The following is a 15,069-nucleotide window of genomic DNA, read 5'->3' as shown; positions in this document are numbered from 1 at the left end:
TTCTAGGATCGTTAGCGAAACCATTAAGACGTATAAATATTTATATACTAGCATATTTTGTCTCTTATTAACTTTTCTTCCGCTATGATATTGCAAATTTTCTTGTGATTATGATTATATTCTGATAAGGGTATATGCTCTGAATTTTGATAAGTCACGGACGGAATGTTTATGCATATCGTTCGCCGCAATATAAAGATTATAGCGTTCCAGAAAATTTGAAAATTTGCAAGACCTTACCTTTCCAAAATCTTTGCCTGGCAAAGAAAAAGAATGATAAAATGTTAAAAATATATTGCGTAAGTATTGCTTCTGATATAAGTTGCATACGAGTAATATGATTCAATTATTATTTTCTCCATAGTAGATATAATATATAAAATTATCAACCCTTACCGTACAAGCATGGGTCACTATAATGAATTAGTGACCGAGCGATTCCTGTTCGTGCAAGTTTCTCGCAAGCTTGATGTGGCTTGATGAATCCGGCGTTTGTTATCTCCCCGTAAAAAATTTGTGGTGGGGATAACCTGTGCGCGGCGAGGCGACCTCGGCCGTCAATCTACCTATGACTAGCGTACAATTAAAATTGGCGTGACCCATGTAAGTATATACAAAGGGTGCTTTTTGTGAAAAATTAAAATTGTATCAAAAAATCATTATATTCTATTTTTATTCTAAATTAATGTCTAAATTTTTTTCATTAATTTTTTGTTTGTTTTCATTTAAAAAAATTTTGTTTTGAAAAGAATTATTTATTTTTTAGACAAAATGGAGAGAGTTGAAAAGACGAGACATGCCATTTTACGAGAAAGTGAAGTTGATATTTTTGGAGAAGAGACAGACAGCGATGAAGACTTTGTATTATCGGAAACCGAAGTCGAAAGCGAAGAGGATGGACTTGACTACGATGACGACTATGAATGCAGTCCAAAGAAAGCTTGTGCTGAGGAGGAAGTAGAGCAACAACCATCTACTAGCGCAGATGGTCCGAGACAGTATCTTTACGGAAAAGATAACTACAAATGGCTTACGAAAGCTCCTGAATCGAGAGATAGGAAGTCAATTCCTATATATTTACCTGGATGTAAACAAGAAGCGAGAGAAATGAGAACGCCATTAGAAATGTGGAGTTTGTTGTTTTCGGATGAATTACTGGAGATTATAGTGAAGCACACTAATGAGGAAATAAACCGGAGATTAATCAATTTATCGAGTCAGTCTTATTATCGTAAGACAGATTTGATTGAAATAAAAGCATTTATCGGCCTTTTATATTTCGCTGGACTACAAAAAGATAGAGATAAAAGTACAATAAATATGTGGAAAGAAAACGGTTGTTCTATGTATAGAGCTGTCATGACTCGCAATCGTTTTATTTTTCTGAGTTCATGTTTACGCTTCGATGACAAGACAACAAGGAAAGACAGGCAAACTACCGACAGATTGACGGCCATCAGAGAAATTTGGGACGAGTTCATAAAAAATTGTACGAAATATTATATCCCTTCACAAAGTTGTACTATAGGTGAGCAGCTTCTTGGTTTTAAAGGAAAGTTTTTTGCGAAAGTTTACATCAAAGGAGAACCTGATAAATACGGAATAAAAATTTTATGTTTAAATGATTCCAAAACCTTTTATATGTTGAATGCGATTCCATACACAGGCAAAGTTGCAACCGAAAGATTAGAAAGCGTACCTTCATATTATGTGCGGCAGCTTTCAACTCCGATTCACGGAACCGGCAAAAATATTACTTGCAACAATTGGTTCACTTCTATTGAATCAATAAATATGATAAAACATGAGTATTCATTGACAATGGTTGGTACAATACGGAAAAATAAGCGTCAAATTCCTCTTGTCTTTCGTCGATCTGCTTCTGTTGGTAATGCACGATATGTATATAGAAACGATATGACTTTGTTATCTTATACGCCAAAGAAAAACAAAGTTGTATGCCTTGTATCGAGTTTACATAAAAATAAGGGAAAAACAGATTTAGCAACTCAAAAACCGGAAATAGTTTCCTATTACAATAGTACGAAAGGCGGAACAGACACTTTTGATTTTTTATGCAAAAGCTATTCGACGTGTAGAAAAACGACGCGGTGGACTATAAGACTTTTCTTTAGCATGCTTGATCAAGCAGTCGTTAACAGCAATATTTTATATAATCTGAATGATATAAATAATGTGACGGAAAGATATAATTTTATAGAAAACTTGGCAATTATGCTAGCAGGTCCATACATGCAAAACAGATTACAACATGCGACCATTCAAAACCGATTAAAAATATCTATTTGTGCTATTTTACAAATAGAAGAACCACAATCAGAAAAAAGAAAACATAAGCTTGAAAAAAGAAAACGATGTTATTATTGTAAGAGTACTCTCAACAGAAAAACCTGGATATGTTGTTTTATGTGTGGAAAACCAATTTGTGAGTACCATCGTACTTATGTATGTATAAAATGTAAAACATAAAACTTATATTTATAAATATGTATTTTGTATATATATTTTTTAAATACATATTAATACAATAAAATAAAAAAAACGTATTTTAATTTTTCTATTTGTCCCTTGTTAAAAATTATTCATATTCATGTGCTCAAATAATTCAACTTTTTGTAGAATTCGAAGTTCTAATTTTTTTTTTTTTCAAAACTTTCATATCTAAACTGCAAAACATGGAGTCATTTCTTTATATTCATTTATTATGAAAAATTATAATTTTTTAAATCAAGTGTTATTTTTTCATAACTTATAAATCTTTCAGTAATTATACTACATTTTCTTATTTTCCAAAATAAAGTTTTAATATTTATTCTAGAAAGTTGAAAGTATGCTAGTGATTTTTTTGAGATTTTTTGAATATTCTGAACAGGTGAAAAAAAAACGAACAGATTCTGTTGACCCATGTTTGTACAGATGTGGCACCAAATTGTAGCTTGTACGGTAAGGTATATTCTAAAAAAAATATATTTTTAATCAAAAGGAAATAATTATAGGAGGAATAATTAATAGTTAAAAGTACCTTTCCCCTATATAAAAATCTTTAGAGGAATTAAAAATATTTTATTTATTTGTACATAATATATAGATTTTTATTTGCGTGTCGCAAGGAATTTATATTGAATTATGTATCAAATAACACTTTGCGTCGTTTTAATAAGAATCACACACACAGTTTCAATTTAATTTCATTAATAAGAATTTCTAGAGAAATTAAAAATACTTCATATATATAGTATATATTTATTGTTGATAATATAAAATTCATTAGTATATCGCAATTCAATATTTCTAGAATATGAATATTATTGATCCTTTTTAATATTTATATAAATGAATATTATTAATCCTTTTTAATATTTATATAAATGAATATTATTGATCCTTTTTAATATTTATATAACATTCTAAAAATATTGTATTTTATAGAGGAGAAAAATTACGTTTTTCATTGGCAGAACTGGTGTGCACTTAGTACACATTAAACCGTTATACACTACTTTAATTTGAATATAAAAGTGACACATCTTAAATATTAGAATTCTCAGAGTATATTTGATCAAATAGCACAATAAAATGTATTGAAGATTTCATGATTTAAGATTTCACTGATTTCTATAACTTTATTAAACATACGTCTTTATGTCGATTTGTGTACAACAGCATAAAAATGCGCATCTGGGCAGTTCTATCAATGAAAACACTATTATATTGAATCATCAAATAATGCATTTGTTAGTTGTTTTAATTTTATTTTACAGCAAATGCAAATAATGATGTTATAGTGAAACTTCCTTCGTGTTATATGTATCCCTTTTCAACAGCATGAACTATCACATCCGCTAGTCTTTGTCTTCCGTTTGTTGTAAGATCAGAAAACGATATCGCGTCACCAACATCTATTGCTTCATCACTCTTAACAGCAGTGTCTATGGTAAATGAATCGGATATATCTATCAGGCATAATGGAATAGCTTCAAGTGAAGCAAACACACCAAATACAAATTGCTCCTTCACCTGAAATTAATTACACATTAATTATATTATTGTCTCCCCTGAGAAAATTCATCATAAACGATCTCTTTTATTTACCTCTTTCATAAATAAATCCCATGGATAAAGTTTTTCTGGATCAGACCCGAGTAATCTAATGGCATTGTTCAACTCAGAGTGATACATTTTTAACATCTCATCAAAATACCGATCACGAAATGACTTCAGAGTGCAAGCATAAATTAGAAACGACAGATCTATGACAGGACTTGCGCAACGTGCAAGCTGAAAGTCTAGCATCAAAGCTTGCTTTTGATTTTTTCCAACATCGCGAATTAAAAAGTTTGGGGCCCAACAATCACCCTCTATTACGATAGATGTAGGAGAATCTCTTCTGTCACACAGTTCTGTACACTTGTTAAAGAGAGCACCGAATTTATAAGAATTGTATTGTTTCTCAGCTTTGCTGTTGGGATATTCGGTAGTTAATGCATATTTAATTAGAACTTGCACTTTTTTCTGTAAAAAGATCCTTTTATTAGAAAAATCGATTTTATCATTTCGCGTTACTTACATGAAATCCTTTGTACCAGTCCCAGTGTTTATGACCGAAGAAGGTTTCTTTTAAAGAATTTGTCATTTCTACAAACTCTTCCTTTCTTTGATCTTTGTACGCAAATGAGATTGCGTGAAATTTGGACAATGTCTTCAAAACAGCTAAACATTCTGCCCAATCTAGACAGTTCTGTCGTGACATGGAACAAAATCCTAAGCAAGAAGCATCTTCTAAAACTAGAAAACCGTTTTCACTATCTGTGGAGGAGATTATATGACGTGGTATACATAATAGATCGCTGTGTCCTTTTTCTGTTAGAAAGTTTTCAAATTTGGAAATAATCTGTAAAACAATTAGATAATAATTTATTTGATTACACAAATAAATATAATTTTTTTCAAACAAAGATGTACAGGTCTCAGAAAAAGAAATATAAATGTCTAATCTTACTTGCGTATAAAAAGCGATTTCATTACTGAAAAAGTCTGCACATCTGAGAGTCTTCCGTGTTCCAGGATTTTTTGGCATTGATTTTACGATAATATTCGCTTGCACATGTTGCTTTGGATCGCCATCGATAATGCCATTTACTTTACCTTTGTAGACATTTGACAAATAATTATCACCTTTGGCAGATCCCTCGTTGAAACTCCAATCTGTCAACTGCACTTCTTTTCCATTGCATATTTTAGATAGAATATTTATTAGCACATCTTCTGTGAACTTGTTGTTCACTTCATTTAATGTAACACACTTTTCATTCAAACTCATTCTTTTTTCGTTATTATAATTAACAGTTTACTATTATTTTATACGTTAAATATTTCACTATCTATTTATAGCAATATGCGAAGGATTATTATAAGTCAATAAATTGACGAATTATGAGCAAACTAAATTAGTAATGATACTACACGCACTCTGCTTTATATAACTTATCTTGTGCTTTATCAGAGTTTGATAAAGATACAAAACATTAAGTACAAATGCACTACATTTCTGATATCAGCAACATTATAAAAAACTTCCTGGTATAAAGTCCGCAAAATATCTAATTCATTGATTAGTAGATATTTTAATTCGTATTTTATATGTTTGATATTAATATTCCATTAAAATAAGAGTTATATATTTTTATAAAATATACTTACCAAAATCTCAAATTTTAATAGATTTTGAAAGAAATCAATGTGATGTTATTCGTTGTCTCATGTAAACATCTTATATGAAATATAAAATATATTTATCAATATGTAAATAAAAAATATCTAAAATATAATATTAATAAATAATCTCTGAAAATAAAATAACATTTATGAAGAATTTAAACGAAATGGTGTAATAAAACAAAATCATTTAAATACATACTTAACTAACACATTATATTTATATATTACAATATAAAATTTGTTTATAGGAAACCTAAATTTGGGAACATTTTTGCGTAATGCATGTCAAATTATAAACTCTGACAGAACTCTTGTTAAATTTATCTAAATTATGCTATTCTGATATAAATTAATAATGTGAACATAACAATTCGTGTGAAGGTATATTCCAACTAAAATTCATTTTTTATAAAAATGTAAAATCAGGAGTATGTTTTACATACATTTACTGCATCTAGAATGACTAAAATCGCATTCAAAAGTAAGACAAACGTAAGGCTTCGCAAAAAAGCTTTTATTTACATTTGTTCCGTTTTGTTTAGCGCCTAGATAAATTTATAATTGCAATAAAATCCCACACAAATCGATCGCGCACTCACACTGATCACTTGTTGTGGAATGTTTCACATAATAAATACAGCTTCTGACATAAATTAAAATACAAGTCTTGTATCTTTTTTATACAACCAAGAATGTATAAATTCCAATATCTCGAATAGAATCCAATCGGATTCCATCGTAACAGTAAATTCACTCACGACGAGCCCGTATACCTTATTTACAATGTCCATATATAAACATATACATTGCGACCTATCGATATACGAAGTGAAAGGTAAAAAGTACTATTTTGTACCTTAGAATCTGAAAAATAAAATAAAATGCTGGCCTGTGTGTGTGTATGACATTAAATCGCACTTATGTCATCTATTCTAAATCGGTAATAGTATTTTTTTACGTCTTCCTTATTCTCCTTCGATTTATTAAATGTAAACCTGTTGACATTAGTCGCGTTTTGCCTAACTTAATGGCTAAACTTAACGTAACCCGCAATTTTCTTAATCTAGTCTTAGCCGCTAACTAAATCGTACAATTGGACTGAGTGATAAATTATCATCGACTGTACAAACATCGCTTTCAGCTTGACACAATCATATCCTAATCTCGGAATACCTGAATGAGAATCGTAATTGTTTTCCCCAGTTGAGTGTTTGGACCTCGCGTACAATTTTTTTGTAAAAAATATACTTCCTGCTGATCGCAAAGCTGACTTTATGTCGAATTTTCGTCATAATAAATTCAAAGAAGAACAAGTACCAATTAAAAAATGATTTAACGTATATACGAGTATGTAAAATAATGAATCTTATAAAAACTGCTGAGACAATATATATAACACCGAAGTCTTTTATAACGTGGCAGCGAATAAATAGCAGTGTATTTGCTAAAATATGTCGGAATTCCTTGTGTGACATTAGAACTAAATTTAAAATCATTTGTTCTTCCAATACGTTCCACAGCCGTGTTCGGTACTAACAGTGAACATAAAACCGAGAGAGAAGCATTTTTCTATATACTTCAGTGAGACACATTATTTCTTTATTTTTTTCAATCACATGAATCTTAATAAGTACCAAGTGCCTAATATAAGATCAAGTTTCAATATACCCTGAACTACCCACAAGTAGGTAGAGGAACCCCAAACGAGTTCGCCGTATACTTTTACTTGCTTATCGAGGATCAAAATAAATATGTATAGATATCGTACGGCAGAGGCTTGGCTCGGACGTCGATGCAAAGCGGGAGAGCAGGAATGGCAATTAGGTTGTCTATACACAGGACATATCTTACATAGAGTACGAGATAAAATTAGTTTAGACCGAAGTTTGCGAGGGCGACGATTCTCGCGCGTCGATATATCCTATGTTTCATCGACGACAATCGTTACGTCTGCAAAGAACACCAATTATATTACATCAATTATAAAGATAAATAATTTAAAATTTTATTATTTATATCTATCTCTCAAACTTTATTTGTCATAAAAAACTCTTTGCTAATATTGTGATTTTAACATCACAACATTTAAGTAACTTATCATTTTATTTATTTTTAAATATTTTTCATTAAAATAATAAACAATTGATTTCTCGTTATGCCTACCGAGTTAACAAGAATCACGTTCTAGTCATCGCGTTGGCACAGCCTTTATGTGTTGTTATAAAGTTGATGGTGGGTTTGATGCTGACTCGGATGCGAGTGTTGCAGCGTGTGTTGGTGCTGATGGGGGTGCTGATGCTGTACTGTGGGATGCCTCGCGTTATATCTAACACTACCGGCGAGCGAACTTCCCCTGCCGTGAGTGCCGACCATGCTCTGCGTATCGGACAACTCATCGTCCTCCGCACCAAGACTCCGGAACCTAACAAAGCCGTCCTCGGCGACTAGCATCGTCGAGCCGCTGGTTGGAGCTTGTTCGTGTAGGCCTTGTACAGGCGTATGCCTCCCGCGAGTCTCTGAGTTCCTTAGGGTTTGTATACCGTTTCCATGACGACTCAAGGAACCCCGACCTTCGTGAGGAAAGTGGCCCATTGTACCTGACTTACGGATGGAATGTCTCTCAAAGGTACCTGCACAACAAACAATCATTAATGTCTACAAATTAAGTAACAGTTATATTAAATAGTCCGATAATTAATATGTCAGTTTTTTTTTTAGATTTAGAATAAGAAGTAAATTTTGAACATTTAATTAATTATAAATAGATTGTTAATGAGAAATATGAGATGTTATAATTTTTTTTACCTGATATGTTCAAATGCTCGGGCAATGTATTCAATGGAAAACTGTCGTCGTAAACTTGTTTTCCCGTTCTCATAGTATAATTTTGAATCGCTTGGTTGGTACTACATATGGCGGGGTAGAGTACATCGTCCATGTTTTCTGTAGAGGTGGAACTGCCGCAGGGGAACAGAGCGAAGCCTGAGTGTGCCGAATGTTGCTGCATCTGTTTCTCGCGCAACGTATATTGAGATAGGCTGGCAACCCAGGCTAGGAGACCACAAACGGATAGTTCTAGTAATCTGACAGAGAACTGCCAACCCCACCAGAGCCATGGAAATTGTTGCGGACGCTCCTGAACGCCGAATACGCCGTAAAGCTGCACGAGGCCCATGAGGATGAACAACAGAGCGGTGGCAATAGTGGTGGTGATGGCAGTGCTGAGAGCCACCGTAGTAGGATCGGCGCCCATCATGTGATTTGCGCCGGCTGCTTTATTGCTGGCCAGATGAATCTGCGAACGCACCACGCGGTACACGTACATGTAGCATAGACCTAGGGTGATGCAGACGATGATGTAAATACACCGGCAGATGAGCGGTAGGATTCTCGCCTCGTCCTGATAGCCGAGCATGTGCGCGGACACGTGCAAGGATACGCATAGTATAATGTGCACCGTGGATGAAAATACAAGCGTAATAGGCGAGAGGATGTTGTTGTTAAGCGAAGGTGCTTCCGAGCACCGGGCAAGGTACAACATCAGAGTGGCGAACGCCGTAGACAAGAGTGGTGCCGGCAGGTACATTAGCACTCTAGACAATGATTCCGGCAGCGAATGTCCCAGATTGTAAGCGTCGTAAAAAAGGTGAAAGCACCTCAAAGTGCAGATTGTAGTCAACAGTAGATGAACGGCTAGGAAGTACGATTGCGTAAGTAGATTCGTTGCCTCGTTGAAACGCACGATCTTATAGATCGAATACAAGGCCATGAGCGTAAACATAATCGCCGCGACGTATACGTGTAGCGACCAGGCGATCCGCCACGTAGACTCAAGTGGATGCGTGTCGACGTGTGGTATCAAACGGTCGCCACCGCTGCTGCCGTCGCCGCCGCCACCACCGCCACCGTTGTCGTCGTTGTCATCATCGTCATCGTCGTCGTCGTCGACACTTGCTGGTTGCTTTGGCGTTGGAGCTGGTGGCTGCGCTTGTGGATACGGTAATCTCTCGGTATCCACTATTTCGATACTATCAGTATCGTGTTCGTTCCTCAGGCCGTGATGATAGCCGTCGTCGTCCTGTCGACCAGTGTTTGGTAGGTTGAAGATCGTCGGCTGTGTGACGGCGATCTTCGAAGGACCCATGGTATTGCCGGGCGCTTTCGGTGTCATGGTGCTTGGTGGCGACGTAGTTTTATCGGTGGTAGGGGCAGGAGGAATATTCGGCAGCAATGGACTTTTCGTAGCTAAGGGCTTTAACAATATATCAGGGATATCCTGTTTTCTGCCGTTGCTGCCAGACAAGATCCTAGAAATACTGGGGTAATGAAGAGTTACGAACGAAGGATCGTTCGTGCCGTTCTTTCGATCGGTCTCACCAGATTCCACGGGCCTCTGCTCTCTACTGTCGGGCACATTTGCCGGTTTGATCTTCGTGTGAGAATGATGCCTCTCTGGCATCTGAGAAGGACTTTGAGGTAGATCCGGCGGTCGGATAGGTATCCGTTCGTGCGCTGGCGTCAAGCTCGGTGGCGGTACCGGCCTCCTGTTGTTGGTATGCACGTCCGAGTTGGTACCTCGCAGTGTGGGTTTATCGGCGAATGGGTGCAGGTACTCCGGCGGCAGGGGTGGCGTGAAGAGTGCTCTAGAAGGCGGCGCGTACGACGGCAGATCCCGAAAGACGGGCGATGCTGTGGCCCGTGGCGCCGGATACTTAATAGCGGGTCCGGTAATCGACGGGCTAATGGTGGTTGTACTGATGAACATACTGGTGGTTACTGGCGATGGTACTGTCGAAAACGTTGTGCTAGCCGACACTTGAGCATCGTATGCTGGCACACTGCGCTTCGTGGTCGCAAAACTATGTGCCACCTTGTTGAAGATTGCCGCTAAGTTCTTTTCCAGAGCACCATGATCCAGATCGAAGATCGGGCCATTAGCTTCATCATCGCTGACCGCCAAGCAGACGGTCGAGCAGAATTGTATGGCCACCAGAGCGAATAGGAGGAGCAGCCGCATTATCAGGGTCATGATGTTCGTATTGAAGATGACGATCGTGGACACTTAGATGCCCAGTCCGGGCATCGATTCATTCCATAACACAGTCAACGCCGCTTCGCGACGAAGACGATAGCGGGCAGGAAACTTTTGAATCCGTAAGGACACTTGTTGGGACGAGTCTTTGTCGATCCCGTATGTCGATCTATTATTTCATAAGTTCCTCCCTTTCTCTCGTTCCACGATTTCCGTTCGAAGAAACTGATTTTCTCACTCGAAATTTTGCCACGTCACATTCCTGAGATCGTTTCTAGGTCCTCTCACCGTATTATTCCCTTTTCTTGCGACATCCGATACGTTTCCCTTCGACGTTGGCGCGTAGCGTTATATTTTATAGCCTATACTTTCGCGATTGTGGATACTGTCGATACACACGAAAGGTTTCGATGGGGTAGGATGGGGTTAATAGTGTCTTCTTTGTAACTATACTTGTATCTACATTTTTCAGTGTTCTGCGTCAAATAGAATCTCCCTTGACACTGCGATGTGTCGAGCGATTAGGCGGAGTGTAAAAACAGAATTCAATTTCTTCCTCGCAGCATCCACCATCCTTGGGGTCCACTACCGTCGTCTCGTCTCATGTGCTTTCATTATATATGGAATACGCGAGTCAATCGCCCCTGGATTATTTTGCCGTACTAACTTTGTTACCGTTGTCCCACAGTTGACTCGATTTAAAATCTATCTACTTGCGCGACCGATACAGCGACGACACGGGCTTGTTAACTGAGTTTGATCCGATATCGCTGTTGCTGCTGCTGCTGCTGTTGTTGCTGCTGCTCTTGCCGCTTTTGCTCCCAAAAGGCCATCCCAGATCCGCAAGAGCCCCGGCTGGAACGTGAATCGCCGAGGGAGCATTTAACGCGCCGAATTGGCCCGTATTCCTAGTCGCCGACGCGGCTTAGTAATTACCGTATCCATTTCTTTAATTGAGAGCTCGTTGCAATCATCCGTTTCTCCTTTACGATTCTTTCGTGAAAGTGCCGGGTACCTACAAAAAAATCTATCGTTAATTTAAAGAAGTAATTTAGAATATATATAATAACATTTTTAATATATAAAGATATACGAATCTAATTTAATAAATAAAAAGACTTCGCTTTTAAAAAAAACTTCAGAAATTTTTATTTTTTCATTACTGAATTTTACATTATATTTTTATGTATACATATCCAAAGCAAAGTATTTATATGTACTATATGTATAGAAAATTTGTTTAAGAAAATACAATTTCTAAATTAAAAGAATTAAGAAAACAAAATCATTTTAGATTTTCACGGTTCATACATTTCACAAATACTATAATAATTTTATATTAGAATTCTTATTTACTTATTTTCAGAAACGTGCAAAACTCAAGAAGAGAGAGAGAAGAGAGTTTCATAAACAATTATTTTTCTATTGAAATTTTTTGCTAGTTTTATTTGTAAAATAAATTTTTAGTTTCTCAAATTTCTCGAATCTTAATATTTCTTTATTATTAATTCTATTTCTTCTTTATCGATTACTTTTGCGTACCAGAATTTAAATATTTCAAAGAGTAACTGTGAAGAATTTCAATCGAATATCAATAACTTAGTTGCTCAATAATGTAAAATACTTAATATAGAACTTACAAAAAACCTTTAAATTATAGCAAGACTTACAATGTTTTTATATAAAAAATAAATAATTGAAAATTTCTTGACTTTTGATAAAATTTAAAGTTCTTAAAATTTTTATATATTAAGTTTTAAGTGAAAAAAGAAACGCAAGAAAAGGGAAAGTAGATTTAGGTGTTTTTTTTTTGTTTGTGGCAAGTTGTAAAGTTAAGCGTCTGTTTACATTTCCGATTTTGATAACACGTTTCATCATGTATCAATTAATCGTATAAACGGATAAAAATAAATACACACCACAAATGCACAATATCCGTTACACATCATTAATTTACGCGTTATTAATATTATTAGCCTGCAGAAATATGTAAACGAGCAAGTTCGCGCTAGACATAATTGAGTTATTCATAAATACTACTATTTATCGTTACTAAGTTAATTAATTTCAGTATTGGCCACCGCCGCCACCGATTAGTAATTCGCCCTCGGTAATTGATCGTAAAACGATCCGGGTGGCAAGGTATAAATTTCTGAGATATCTTAGACAACGAAGGAAGTCCTATAAAACGATCGCCCCGACCCTTCGCGATACAGCCAGGAAATTGATTCGACCAGGTAAGACGGACATGTGGATGAGTCAGTCATGACGAAGATAAGGGAGTGACCATTGATTTCTTCCTCCGGCTATCGTCCAATATCTCGTTCCGCGAAATGAAACTTAATAACGAGGACATCTCTTCCGACCGCGAGAGATTCGATTTTTCAATCATTCGCCGTTAGTAATCGTAGATAGACGGATGATGTACGATATATGTACTTCATAATGAGATATTCTGAATATTTCGAATAGACTATATATAATGCTAATCATAGAAACAAATCTAAACAGATGGATATGTCAACGTTGATTGTTCGAATTGTCATACCAGTAAACTGTATAATGACTAATGATCAAGTGATTATCTCATAATATTATATTACAATATTGTGAGATTCATCCTGATGTTATTATATTTAAAGAAATGTTAAACTAACAGTAATAGCACGTTTTTATTGCGCAAACTCGATGAGAGATAAATTGAACAAAAATGTGCATACACTGTAAGTTGAATCGGTTAACAATATCTTTTAAACTTATTTTGTTATTTTATTTTTTGTAACTGAATTAACGTGCACTTTTTGTTCTGCGTTTGTACACAAAAAGAACGATTTTACAGAAAATTTAGCTGAACACAAAATATCTGGATCTGAAAATATATATGCGGCAAAAAGTTTTGACATTCTAGCGAATAACTTGAGTGTTCTATATAATTATTTTAATGATGCAATAAAATGGGTATGTTAAGTTAGTACCCCAACTATAGTACTCAGGAGTTCTGATTAGAGTTCCCGCTTCCTTTTGACGAGACGAAGAGTTCCCTATAGTAAATAATAAGAGTTCCGCTCAATAAACATTTTTTTTACATTTTTTAAAAATGGGGTGCTAACTTTTTATCGAATTTCAAGGTGGAATAGTTCTGAGCGGCTTAATAGCTTCAATTTGCGATTGCCTAGAGTTCCTGATATGTAAAAAAAATTTTCGAATATTAAAAAAAAATTAAAAATTTTTGAAAAATTAATTTTTAGATACAATAGTTCTGATGATAATTTCTGCTTCTTTTTGACGATACAAAGAGTTCTCTATGATTTTTAATGACATATGCGCTTAATAATCATTTTTTAATAATTTTTTTTAAATGGGGTGCTAACTTTTTAACGAAATTCAAGGTCGCATAGTTCTGATCAGCTTAACAGAAGTATTTTGTGAATACCTAGAGTTCTTGATACATAAAAAACATTTTTGAAGAATAATAAAGTTTAAAAAAAATAGAAATCTTTGAAAATTTTTTTGAGAGTACCGAGTAGTTCTGAGTTGCGTTTCTTATAGTATTCGACAAGTTCTATCGAAAACTGTAAGGTGGAAAAGCGATTAGACCAACGGTTTGCAAGATACAGCGACATTTGTTAGAAGATCAATAATTTTTAAAGTGAGTATATCTCGGAAACCGTTGGTCCAATCGCTTTGAGCCCTGATACTTTTCTACAGAACTCGCCGAGAACTGTCCAGAGCTCCGATCAGAACTACTCGGTACTCCAAAAAAATTTTAACTTCAAATTTTTTTCCAAGTCCCACGTCGGAAAATTTTTTGAGAGTACCGAGTAGTTCTGAGTAGCGTTTCTTATAGTTCTCGATGAGTTCTATCGAAAACTGTAAGGTGAAAAAGCGATTGGACCAACAGTTTGCAAGATACAACGACATTTGTCAGAAAATCAACAATTTTTAGAGTATATCTCAGAAACCGTTGGTCCAATCGCTTTGAGCCCTCATACTTTTCGACAGAACTCGTCGAGAACTGTCCGAACAGAACTACTCGGTACTCCCAAAAAATTTTTGACCAAAAATTTTTTTTTAAGTCCCACGTCGGAAAATTTTTTGGGAGTACCGAGTAGTTCTGTTCGAAGTTCTGGACAGATCTCGATGAGTTCTGTCGAAAAGTATCAGAGCTCAAAGCGATTGGACCAATGGTTTCCGAGATATACTCATTTAAAAATTGTATGATCTTACAGATGTAACAAATGTTGCTGTATCTTACAAACCGTTGGTCCAATCGCTTTTTCACCTTACAGTTTTCGATA

The 15,069-nt window shown here is 35.4% G+C and overlaps 3 protein-coding genes across 3 annotated transcripts in view; 1 reads left to right on the top strand and 2 right to left on the bottom strand.

The window, feature by feature from the left end:
• Positions 1-406: 406 nt before the first annotated feature.
• Positions 407-3,689, top strand: LOC108780030 (piggyBac transposable element-derived protein 3-like). Its single transcript, XM_018547601.1, has 3 exons — positions 407-603; positions 767-2,446; positions 3,685-3,689. The coding sequence occupies exons 2-3, from the start codon at positions 772-774 to the stop codon at positions 3,687-3,689; spliced, it is 1,680 nt and encodes a 559-aa protein (XP_018403103.1). The 5' UTR covers positions 407-603; positions 767-771.
• Positions 3,690-3,822: 133 nt separating this feature from the next.
• Positions 3,823-5,341, bottom strand: LOC108780029 (uncharacterized). The gene is made up of 4 exons (XM_018547599.1): positions 5,021-5,341; positions 4,589-4,912; positions 4,114-4,533; positions 3,823-4,038 (listed from the first exon to the last, which is right to left on the bottom strand). Exons 1-4 carry the CDS (start codon positions 5,339-5,341, stop codon positions 3,823-3,825), a joined length of 1,281 nt encoding a protein of 426 aa, XP_018403101.1.
• A 1,780-nt stretch (positions 5,342-7,121) lies between these two features.
• The window catches only part of LOC108780074 (uncharacterized), a 46,865-nt gene continuing 38,917 nt past the window's right edge, over positions 7,122-15,069 (bottom strand). Inside the window, exons 2-4 of the mRNA XM_018547662.1 lie at positions 8,545-11,786; positions 7,903-8,369; positions 7,122-7,689 (exon numbers count right to left, since the gene is read on the bottom strand). Coding sequence (XP_018403164.1) covers positions 7,948-8,369; positions 8,545-10,768 — 2,646 coding nt within the window. The 5' untranslated portion in view covers positions 10,769-11,786 and the 3' untranslated portion in view covers positions 7,122-7,689; positions 7,903-7,947. The remainder of the gene's footprint in view (positions 7,690-7,902; positions 8,370-8,544; positions 11,787-15,069) is intronic.

Source organism: Cyphomyrmex costatus, unplaced genomic scaffold (genome assembly GCF_001594065.2).
Source record: "Cyphomyrmex costatus isolate MS0001 unplaced genomic scaffold, Ccosl1.0 scaffold666, whole genome shotgun sequence".
In the NCBI taxonomy this organism is placed as follows: domain Eukaryota; kingdom Metazoa; phylum Arthropoda; class Insecta; order Hymenoptera; family Formicidae; genus Cyphomyrmex; species Cyphomyrmex costatus.
The sequence above is the reverse complement of the archived record's forward strand: the minus strand, read 5'-3'. Positions and strand labels throughout refer to the sequence as shown.

What these genes read in the sequence shown, in the direction of transcription:
- LOC108780030 (XM_018547601.1), top strand. Translation starts at nt 772, where the DNA reads ATGGAGAGAGTTGAAAAGACGAGACATGCCATTTTACGAGAAAGTGAA.
- LOC108780029 (XM_018547599.1), bottom strand. Translation starts at nt 5,341, where the DNA reads ATGAGTTTGAATGAAAAGTGTGTTACATTAAATGAAGTGAACAACAAG. An exon ending in AAATCGCTTTTTATACGCAA is followed by an intron (nt 4,913 to 5,020) that starts GTAAGATTAGAC and finishes ATTGTTTTACAG; the next exon opens with ATTATTTCCAAATTTGAAAA. An exon ending in GGGATTTATTTATGAAAGAG is followed by an intron (nt 4,039 to 4,113) that starts GTAAATAAAAGA and finishes AATTAATTTCAG; the next exon opens with GTGAAGGAGCAATTTGTATT.